General features: G+C 46.1%; 1 protein-coding gene and 1 non-coding gene across 4 annotated transcripts; one reads left to right on the top strand and one right to left on the bottom strand.

The window, feature by feature from the left end:
* The first annotated feature begins 972 nt into the window (after nucleotides 1-972).
* LOC133235821 (U11 spliceosomal RNA) lies at nucleotides 973-1,102 on the top strand. Its single transcript, XR_009732682.1, has one exon. It is a non-coding gene; the product is annotated as a U11 spliceosomal RNA (small nuclear RNA).
* Nucleotides 1,103-2,172: 1,070 nt separating this feature from the next.
* On the bottom strand, nucleotides 2,173-11,163 carry CCR4 (C-C motif chemokine receptor 4). 3 transcript variants are annotated; one of them, XM_061395753.1, is made up of 4 exons: nucleotides 7,419-11,163; nucleotides 7,080-7,227; nucleotides 5,905-6,054; nucleotides 2,173-4,659 (listed from the first exon to the last, which is right to left on the bottom strand). In XM_061395753.1, the coding sequence occupies exons 3-4, from the start codon at nucleotides 6,008-6,010 to the stop codon at nucleotides 3,530-3,532; spliced, it is 1,236 nt and encodes a 411-aa protein (XP_061251737.1). In that variant the 5' UTR covers nucleotides 6,011-6,054; nucleotides 7,080-7,227; nucleotides 7,419-11,163; the 3' UTR covers nucleotides 2,173-3,529. The 3 variants fall into 3 exon arrangements, with proteins under 3 accessions (XP_061251737.1, XP_061251739.1, XP_061251738.1); XM_061395755.1 differs by having other exon boundaries at nucleotides 5,905-5,991; XM_061395754.1 differs by having other exon boundaries at nucleotides 7,080-11,163.

The raw sequence follows: 11,163 nt of genomic DNA, 5'->3' as shown, positions 1-11,163 counted from the left end.
CCTCTTTCTTTTGTTCTTAAAGAAATTACACCTAGTCTGTGACTCATTTGAAAAGACCCTGATGCTGGGAAAGATTGAGGGCAGGAGGAGAAAGGGACAACAGAGGATGAGATGGTTGGATGGCATCACTGACTCGATGGACATGAGTTTGGGTGAACTCCGGGAGTTGGTGGTGGACAGGGAAGCCTGGTGTGCTGTGGTCCATGGGGTTGCAAAGAGTTGGACACAACTGAGTGACTGAACTGAACTGAACTGTGTTCCCCAGAAGCTAGACATGGTGCAGCAAGAGAAGAATGGTCCTAATGAAACATACAGTTAAACTCACCTTATTTTTTTAAATTTAAATTTATTTATTTTAATTAGAGGCTAATTACTTTACAATATTGTATTGGTTTTGCCATACATCAACATGAATCCGCCACAGGTGTACATGTGTTCCCCACCCTGAACCCCACTCCCACCTCCCTCCCCGTGTCATCCCTCTGGGTCATCCCAGTGCACCGCCCCAAGCATCCTGTATCCTGCATGGAACCTGGACTGGTGATTCGTTTCTTGTATGATATTATACATGTTTCAATGCCATTCTCCCAAATCATCCCACCCTCTCCCTCTCCCAGAGTCCAAAAGACTGTTGTATACATCTGTGTCTCTTTTGCTGTCTCGCATACAGAGTTATCATTACCATCTTTCTAAATTCCATATATATGCGTTAGTATACTGTATTGGTGTTTTTCTTTCTGGCTCACTTCACTCTGTATAATCAGCTCCAGTTTCATCCACCTCATTAGAACTGATTCAAATGCATTCTTTTTAATGGCTGAGTAAAACTCCATTGTGTATATGTACCACAGCTTTCTTATCCATTCATCTGCTGATGGACATCTAGGTTGCTTCCATGTCCTGGCTATTATAAACAGTGCTGTGATGAACATTGGGGTACACATGTCTCTTTCAATTCTGTAAACCCACCTTAAAAAGGGTTTCTGTCACAAGAGGCACACGTAGGACAGCTCTTGTTCTTTGCAGAATCAACATCAAGAGATTTTGGAAGTATAATTTTTTGGTTCTTGGGTAGCTGGTGATTGTTGGTCCTGGCACCCTTTAAAAAAAAAAAAAAAGCAAAACCAAACTTTGTAGAAATCAAGCTGGGGTTTCTATGTTTGTTACTGAAGGGGAAGGAACTTTCTTTCCAGTGAGCTGAGAGGGTTATGTTTGGGTATCACCAGAGGTTCTAAATTCCCATCCTGAGGGGACAGCTCCCAACTTTGGAGAAAGGGAGGCCCTGAGGTCCTGGAGGTGATAGGTGACCCCATCCTCGGATGGGGTGCAGGAGCTGTGTGGTCTGCAGCCTCAGTGAGCGTTAGAGTAATGGACACTAAAGGGACAGTAAAACCCCGGTGGTTCAGTTCCGTTCAGTTCAGCTCAGTCGCTCAGTTGAGTCCGACTTTTCGTGACCCCATGAATCGCAGCACGCCAGGCCTCCCTGTCCATCACCAACTCCCGGAGTTCACTCAGACTCATGTCCAGCGAGTCGGTGATGCCATCCAGCTATCTCATCCTCTGTCGTCCCCTTCTCCTCCTGCCCCCAATCCCTCCCAGCATCAGAGTCTTTAGTCTCTGTCTTTTGGTGTCCTTACATTTCTGTCTCCTACTGATTAAATGAATGAAACTTCAAGCTCTAAGAGGAAAGGGGAGGTAGCCACTGGCTGGGAAGTTCAAAACCACACTTTATGACCAAGGAACATAGATACTTTGAGTAGTCATCTTTTTTTTCAATCACTCTGAACTCTATTCTGCTTTACAGATAAGAGGAAACCAAGGCTAAGAGAGGAAAGTAATGGCTCAGACGCACGAGGAAACACAGAAGTATAATTTGCAGACCCTGCCGTGTCATGTGGGTTTTCTAAGGACTGCCCAGGAACCCCTCCTGTCCCCACTCCTCATCCACTCTCATCCCCAAGCACTTTTGTGACAATGAGTAGTGACTCCTTTCTCCATCCCAAGTGGTTATCTTAACACTGAAGCCTTTAATTCTTCCTCTCCGGAACGTGGATTTCTTCTATAACGTGTAGCAAAGATGATCAAGCCAGACAACAGGAACACTGGCGGCTCAGATGCTCATCCCCAGTGGGAGACCAAACATACACATAACCAGGAAAAACTATACACAGGTCTATTTGTTGTCTTTTATTGTATTTCTAGAAAGGCAATATCAACTTACCCTGTTAAAATCACCTTCTGAAAATAAATTTTCTGGAAATGCATTCTTTATAAATGGAAAGCATGCAATAATGTGTAAATTTACAGAAGCACTTTAAACTGGTTAGCTCAGGTAATAGTTTGCAAAGTAGGTTTTGGTTTTGGAGCAATTACAGATATCCTTAGACTTCGTAAGTCTTAATTCTGATTAAGGCTGTAAGAACAGAGCGTTCTCTTAATGATTAATTACATAATTAAAATGACTTGTAAGAAGTGACTGATTGAAGTTTTGAATCATCCAAAAGTTAAAAAGCAGGGCCAATATTTTAAAAGATGACACTTTTCACAATTCCAAATTTTTTGGAAGTCATTTTTATGCCATATCAGCATTAACTTTTAGTGGACTAATTTTGCCTTACTTTATGGCAGGCACTTTGAAGTGATTAAGGAAGCACTGTCTTCTTACTTGATTAGTCCTTGTTATTTTTTGGTTTTGAAGGAAATGTTTGTAAATGAGTAAAAGACCCCAGATAAATGTATCTGGGCCTATGTATTACTTCTTAAATGTGAATACTCATGTATTAATGAAAATAAAACACACCATAAGCATATGAAACTGTGTTTGAATTTCCACAAGTTACGTTTAGATTTGTTAATGCCTTGCATTTCATGTTTAGGAATCAGACCATTCTAATGCCTTCTTAAGCTTATACTTGTTATCAGCATTGGCAGTTTGGCTTTCATTAACAAATAATCCTTCACAATAAAAGAATCCAGATCTAATTTCATTCCTTTACTAGTTGTTTCTGCAGACACCTGGCTTCGTGGCATACACCGTGCTTCAGATATATATGATCAGGAAAACACTGGGACAGTGTGCCCAAGGTTTTCTATATTGTTTCACAGAAGCTAGTAGCAGTTCAAAGGCCTCATTTTCACAGCAAGAATTAGCGCTTTACTCCCCCAGTCAATTCTCTACAAACCCCTCCAGAGAATCCCATGAGTTCAGGTTGGAAGGGAATGGTCTTCCCGTTCCCAAATCATCTCTCTCCTCACTGAAGCTTGCTCAGAAGCCTCCTCAGGTTTACTCATCCCTGCAGGAAAGCCTGGCGCACCAAGGAAGGATGCCTCGGTCCAGGTGAACTCTGGTCACACTGAACTTGTACTTGGCAGGAAGAAAACGTGACTGCCGGGTGAGAAGCCCTACTTTTTGCAGTGGATATAATTCTTCTTCTCCTCTGTACTTGTTCAGGAAACTGTCACTTTGATACAATTTTAAATAAGCTCTCAACGTGGGAAGCTTATTAACTGTTTCTTGCATTTTCAGTTTTTACAGAGCATCGCGGAGGTCATGGTCCACCGTGGACTGCGTGTAAGATGAGCTGGGGGTGTCAGTGTACATTGGGAGGAGTCGACAGTATTGGCAGAGCACCAGAGTGCCCCGGCAGGTTTTGAAGAGCTGTACGATATACTTGCGAAATTTCTCCCCCAGGAAGAAGTAGATGACAGGATTGAGGCAGCAGTGAACAAAAGCCAGGGTCTCTGTGGTCTGGATGGCATAGTCCAGGTGTCGCTCAAATGTGCAGTCCTGAAGGACCTCCAGCTCCACCAGGGTCTCCAGGAAGAGCACCACATTGTAAGGGGTCCAGAACCCCAGGAAGAGGACCACCACAGCAAAGATCATCTTCACTGCCTTGTTCTTCTTCTCATTTTTGCAGTGCTGCAAGGTCCTAATGATCATGGAGTAGCAGAACAGCATGATTCCCAAGGGGATCACCAGCCCTAGAATGTTGATCTCCAGGGAGCTCAGGACCTTCCACCGCGTGGAGTTGAAAGAGTACTTGGTTTTGCAGTAGGTGTGGTTGCGCTCAGTATAACACGTGCTGAACAGGAGGCCTGGGAGGGAGACAAGCACAGCCACTGACCACGTGGCCACACTGGTGATGACCCCGTACGTCAAGGTCCTGGCTCTCAGGGAGAAGATGGCATGCACGATGGCCAGGTACCTGTCGATGCTCATGAGTGTGATGAAGAAGATGCCGCTGTAGAAGCCCACCAGGTATATCCAAGAAATCAGCTTGCAGAGGCCAAGCCCAAACACCCACTGGTCTGCAGCATAGTAGCCCCAGAAAGGCAGTGAGAGCACGAAGAGCAGGTCCGAGATGGCGAGGTTGAGCAGGTACACGTCGGTCATGGACTTGAGCCGCTTGTACTTGAACAGGACCAAGACCACCACGGAGTTGCCAAGCAGACCGAAGAGAAAGACCAAGGAGTAGAGTGGGGGCAGGAAGAGCCCCCCAAATGCCCGGATGCCGTCCTTGTTGCAAGGCTTGGGCAGGTTTTCATAGAGATAATAACTGTTATAGATGCTTTCATCCACCGTGGTGTCTGCTATATCCGTGGGGTTCATTTTCAAATTTACAGGCTCCTCAAGGCAGCTCTGAGCCCAGCCAAAAGAACCTAATGAGGGGAAGAGCCAACAGATTTCTATCAGAACAGAAACAAATCAGAACGGTGCTGTGTGCAGAGCACAGCTGCTTTGCCCAGATCATCAGACACTCATCCCAAGCTCCCGGCACTGAGGGGCTCAGGTCCTTGAACTGAACAGCAGTCAGCCACAGTGCAGGAATCCTGCCCTTTGGTGGCATACAGACACCAAACTCCAGCTCTGCCACTCTTCCTGCCCCACTGCTGGGAGCTCTGGTTCTCCCATTTGTAAGAGGGACAAGTAAAACCTTCTTTCAATGAGCTGTTCTTCAAGGATGTATTTCTGAAAGCTAGTCTGGCATTTACTGAAATCACTCACAGAAATGACAAGACCAGATGACCTGCCCAACAGTACCGTACCCAGGGCCTTTCTGACATGAAATCCAAAAAAAAAAAAGGTAGAAAATCTATGCATGTTTCCCCTTCAGATTGTAATGCCCAAAATTCAGAGATGACTTAGGTAAATCATCAGGCTAGAAAGGAACCAGGTTGACCTCTTGCTTTTATATAAAAATTCGAATTCCTTCTGTGTGCTTTGCTCTTTACAGACTTCAGAACATGTTCACTGGTATTGTGCATTCAATCCCAGTCATGTGTTCCCGTTCTCACACTCCTTTCAATAAAACCTGGTATTCTAAGCCCAATAACCATACTGAGCCGTGGTGTAGATGACTCACGAAAGTCTCAGAGAAGTTCAGTGTCTTCCGAAAACCACACAGCCACACAGAGAATGTATTCTTTGGGCCCCAAGTCCCAGTGACGTGCTGCAGGTGAACCAGGTCTGGGAGGGTGAGGAGGTGGGGCTGGGGGGCTCTGATGTGTGGCTCTTGGCGGTTTCCATGGTGTAAACATTCCCACCACGTGTGTGCACTAAGTCATTTCAGTCGTATCCTACTCTTTGCAACCCCCTGGACTGTAGCCCCCCAGGCTCCTCTGTCCATGGGATTCTCCAGGCAAGAATACTGGAGTGGGTTGCCATGCCCTCCTCCAGGGGATCTTCCCAACCCAGGGATCGAACCTACATCTCCTGCATTGAAGGCAGATTCTTTACCATCGGGCCACTGGGGAAGCCCAAACACTCCCACCATGGCCAAGGTCAAATCACCAACTGCCCCACAAAATTTCTCAAGATTTAACAATCAGCTCCTGCGTGCTGGTACAGGTGGGCCCCAGCACACCACACCCAAGTCCTGTGTTCGCGCTGGAGCGCTGTCTTACCTGGAACGCACCTGGACTCCCCGGCTGGGTGACTGGGCACTCTTGGGCCAATCCGACACAAAAGCAGCAAGTGTGTTTTTCCAGGCCCTATGGAAGGTCGCAACATTCAGTTGGGTAAGTTGAGGGAAATTTTTGGTCTTTTCATCAGAACTGCATATAAAGATCAATTTTATGCATGAATCATATCAGAGTATCAATTAGCAGGACAGATCTAGAAAAGGCACATCATAGCCAAAAATAAAATCTCTACCTTCCCAACCACCCTCATTTCTTATCTAAACTGGCAGATGAGGTTACAATCTTAACCTTACACATATGCTCACAACCACCCTCATTTCCTGTCTAAATTCGCAGATGAAGAGGTTAAAATCTTCCGAAAGTTACACACATGTCCACATGTGAGTCAGAGCAATGCCGGCGGCTTTCTGCCTCAAGGCCACCTCTCCTTGCATCCTTCTTAGTTGGCGCCCTGATATTCTTGATCAAAACCCTATCACATTGCTCAATAATTCCACATACATTCCCCATCTCCCACTCTGACCACCACACACCCAAAGTATGTGTTTCTCAGAGAGGTTTTGATTTATTCCTCCAAAGGGATGCTGAAGACCTGGGGCATCGCAGGTTCTCAAAAAAGTAAAAAAAAATTGTGTTAAATGATTATCAATTCCAATTAAACAAATAACAATTCTGGTCTATCACCATCATTTCACCAGTGAAAAGGAAAGGAATAAGAGAGGCTGAGGAGGTGTTAGGAAATTATCAGGAGAAGAAACAGAAGTCGACACAGCTGGTAAATGTCTGGGATTATGCTGCAGCCCTCACTGGGCTGGTGTTTCTTGAGCCGGGAGTCTTGATAGAAGCCAGAAATGGAAAAGTATATATAGTGAATGAAAATCAACTGTGTGTTCCGAGCACATAGTTTAAGCCAGATGTATGCGGGAGGAAAGCGCTGTTAAGTATGTGAGAGCCAGTCAGATGAGGGCTGGGAGGGCTGTGTGTGAGCAATAAGGACAGGTGCCAACTGGCACGAACCAGCAGAATGACCGGGCTGACCAAGTGATCGGCCGGCTGCCTAGCCGGGCAGCTTTCAGCGCTTCCAGAACCCACACACCTGTGGGCCGAGCAGCACGGGGTCTGAGGACCTAAGCGCCCCACACCGTCTGCCCCCTTACCTTGCTTTTCTGAAAGTGGCTCCAAGGCAGGTCTGAGAGGCAGTGCCTGCTTGCTCCAGAAGCAGTGCACTAAGAAAGACAGGTGCCTCTGAAGGGCGCGTGGCTTCCTGTGAACACCAGCTCTCTCTTCCTCACCCAGCTACACACGCTGAGTTCAAGTGGGGTTTTTTGAAAGAAGTAAGAAGCAGAAAATGAGTGACTCTCCGCTTGGGTTCAGGTTACTCACTCATTTCCCCAAACTGAAAGCTGGGAAGCTTTGCGCTCTGCTAGATGAGGGAAGTCAGTTTTTCAAGAGAGAAACTTTTTAATGTTTTAAAATTTGTTGAATTTTTAATTTACCTCTTTTTCCAGTTTAGCTGGCTATGTGCAATAGAGATGACCTTTATATTCTGGATCAACGAGCTGTTTGTTATTTCCCCATTCTGGATGCGCCATGACCAGCAATCAAGATATGCCACGATATGTTCTCTAAACAGTGGGATCTGAGAAGGTCAGAGTGAGAAGCCAGATTTATTTAAGAATAATAGTTAGGGGCAGGGAAGTGTATTCAGATGTGTGTGTCTGGCAGTGACATGGAGGCTCTGGTCAACCATAGTCAATAAATGTCCTCAATAAATAAGTGACATGACAACACAGTTCCAAGCCCCCCACACCACAGGAAGACCCTTCCCCCAAGCCTCTTCTACTTAGAAATGGCAGAGCTTCCGCTGGACAGTGATCCTGGCTGAGGATTTCTTGGGGTTCACCTACCAGTCATAGCCAAGCGGCTGACATCGGCCCTAAGTTTTTTCCATATGGTATCCTGGGCTCCTGCCAGCTCTCAGTTATTTCCTTCTATGTATCTACAGTTGCTTAGCTCTTTGGTTCAGCTTTTTTTAAAGAGCCACAAATGCCATTTTTCCTGAGGAAGTTGCATGAATAAGAACTGAAAAATTGAACTAGAGTGTTTATCAACCTTTTTTTATCACTCCATCCCAAAGAGTCTTTTCAGACATTTTTTTCGTCATCACCTCCCCATGATATATTTGGGGTTCTTTTTTTTTCGGCCATGTCACGTGGCATGTGGAATCTCAGTTCCCCAATGCAGTCTTAACCACTGGACCACCACGGAAATCCTCCACAAAATATTTTAATACCACGTATAAATAGGGGAGTTCCCTGGTGGTCTAGTGGTTAGTGCTTTCTATTGCTTTCACTGCTGTGGCCCAGGTTCAATCCCTGGTTGGGGAACTGATATCCACCAAGATGCGCGGCATGGCCAAAATAAATAATAATACCACAGATAAATAGTAAATATGCTTGTCATATATATATATATATGCTTTATGTATAAAAGAGGAAGATTTATTTAGGGTGGGGGAGTTGCTTCTGGCTTCTAATGGGAAGAGACTGGAAACGCTGCTTAAAATCCTACTGCACGCAGGGCAGCCCTCCACGATGGAGTCACCCAGCCCGGAAGACCGGCAGTTCTGAGGCTGAGGACTCCTAAGCTAGAGCAATGTTCCCACGGGTAAACTGCAGAGCCAGATGCACAGGATTCTGTAAAAGGAAATGGACAAAGAAGCTTGGGGGAACGTTTGGCCGGGGCTCAGGTTAAATGCTGAGCATGGTACAGTTCCTTATTGTTGTGCTTTTCCAGTGCTAATATTACCACGAACTCTGGAAGCAGACAGAGAGTAAAAATGTCTCAGGTGTATGTTATTGCCAGAGCTGCCACCAGGCCCGTGGACAGGAGCTAATGCATGTCTTTAAGTCACAGGGTCCAGAGACAAAGAAGGGAATCTATAGAAAAACAAAAACCCATATGGAATCAGTTGGAACCAAGACGAATCTGACCTCCAGCAGCCCTTGAGTCTCACTCTACACTGATTTTACTACATCAGCTACTAAGTGACACCCTTGCCCCCAGCCATGGCCCAAAGTTGTGCCGTGTCGGGAAGAAGCTCATCTAAAACACAGTTCCCACTTCTCCATTCTCGGGCCATTGAATAAAGCTTGAGCTGCATCAGTCTCAGCTTTGGTTTAGCCTCTGGCTGCATGAACCTGAAAGGAGTGAGAACCTTCCCTGTTGAGGTGGGGTCTCAGCCGGGCAAGGCCCCAGCAGGGGTCCATATGGGCTGCCTGGGTAACAATTTGACCAATCCATTGACACCCATTATACTGAGTAACCAATAAAATGGACATATTTTTAGAAATGCAGAGCCTGAGGAAGGTTCCACCATGGAATTAGGAAGCCTTGAGCGGCAAGTTGCCTTGGGCAAGGCCATCTGAGTGTGTTGTCTCTGTGGAACCCTCCATGGAGGGGGAGAAGCGATGAAGTTCTAGAAGAACTGGTGCTATGTGGATGTCCAAATCGTCATCAGTGGTGGTCGGTCATTATGGGTCTTGAGATGGTCCCTTAAAGCCAGTCGGTGCTCCCCTTACTGGCCATGTGACAGGCCCCTGGCCCCATGTGCGAGTAAGTCAGAGGTCTGGATCTGTGCTGGCTAGCACATATGTCTGCTCAGTCTGGGTTTGGATTTCAGGGCCATCGTGTATGCTATATGAACCTCAATTTTCTTATCTGTAAAAATGGGGGTGATAATGCATGAAGAGGGGATTAATGAGCCAAAGTTTGTAAAACACTTAGCATGGTGTCTGGTCCTGATAGGTGTTCAAAACGGCACCAGCTGTGAAAATTAGTAAGTTGCATAAAACACACAGGAATATACTAGCTTCATCTCTTGAAATGGCTGAGCCTGGCGTGTTTCTGTTAGCCATCATTAGGAATCCAGAAAATATTTTGATTTAGACTTAGAGGGCCACAACCAATTTTCACAATCACAGTCAGTATTCAGGTTAAAAGCAGGTTTCAGGTTTCCAAGTTGCAAAAGTTACTGTTCTGGAGAAAGTCATTCTTCAGGTTTGCAAAGTAATAATGATACTGTCCTGAAGAAACACGAAATAGGTTTTCCCTCCAGTAAGGATTTCAAAACTAAACAATATTCCCACCCCCACACATACACAAAAAAAGGATCACATTTTAAGAACCCATAGAAGGGAGGTGGTGCATTCAAGGCAACACAGTGCATTTCATGGACAAAATCTTTTGACTTTGAGCTGAGTTTCTGAAACCTGACCAGAGAAGGTGACCAACAAAAATACCAAGGGCAAACCCCTCTCCAAAGCAAGGTGATAAGCCTCATCACACAGACCTTCACTAGGGCACAAAGCAATAGCGTGAGACTACTGCGCCCCCTGGTGGACCAAGCCTTACTTCAAGACCAAATCCCCATAGCCACATACAGGACCTGCAAGTCTGACACTGGAAGCTAAAAACTCCCAAGGCCTTCAGGAAGAGCTCCATGAAACTCTGCAGCAGAGCAGTGGTGATAAAACATCCAGGATCTGATGTCAGACCTGTAATTCACACCTTAAAATGAGAGAAGGCTGCCAGGCAGGGCCACACAGCAGGTGGACCCAAGGACAGAGTAACATCAAGTTAAGAGTTGTAGGGAGCAGGTTATATATGGCGAGCAGTTGGGATTAGTTTTCAAGAGTTCTCTGTTGAACAAGCTGAGAAACTTTGTAGGCCTGAGACAGAAGGGTTGTCCCTAGTCATCTGGCTCCCAAGCCGCAGGACAATTAGGGCTGGTTCCTAAGGATTCCAGAGTATTATACAAGAGGTTGATAGGGGAAGTGACTGCAGGACAGTATAAATGACATGATCATAAAATACCACCTAACCAAAATTGTGGTCAGAGGTTTCCCTGGCAGTCCAGCGGTTAAGACTCCAAGCTTTCACTAGGAGTGCAGGTTCAATCCCTGCTGAGGGAACTAAAATTCCACGTGGTGCAAAGCGCCACCAAAAAGCAAAAAACATGACTTCCCTGGTGGTACAGTGGATAAGAATCCACCTGCCAACGAAGGGAAAACAGGCTCCATCTCTGGTCTGTGAAGATTCCACATTCCTCAGAGCAACTAAGCCCCTGCACCACAACCACTGAGCCTACGCGCTGGCGTCCTCAGGCCACAGCTGCTGAAGCCTGCACGCTCCAGGGCCCGGAAGCCACCCTGCAGGACCCAGTGCTGCGCCGCAACAAAG

Source organism: Bos javanicus, chromosome 22 (genome assembly GCF_032452875.1).
Source record: "Bos javanicus breed banteng chromosome 22, ARS-OSU_banteng_1.0, whole genome shotgun sequence".
In the NCBI taxonomy this organism is placed as follows: Eukaryota; Metazoa; Chordata; class Mammalia; order Artiodactyla; family Bovidae; genus Bos; species Bos javanicus.
Note: the sequence above shows the minus strand (reverse complement) of the source record. Positions and strands in the feature narration are given on the sequence as shown.

Excerpts from the sequence above, each read along its gene's own strand:
- CCR4 (XM_061395754.1), bottom strand. The coding sequence starts at position 6,010 with ATGTTGCGACCTTCCATAGGGCCTGGAAAAACACACTTGCTGCTTTTG. Across the intron at positions 4,660-5,904 it reads GGAGTCCAGGTGCGTTCCAG|GTTCTTTTGGCTGGGCTCAG; the intron begins GTAAGACAGCGC and ends TCCCCTCATTAG.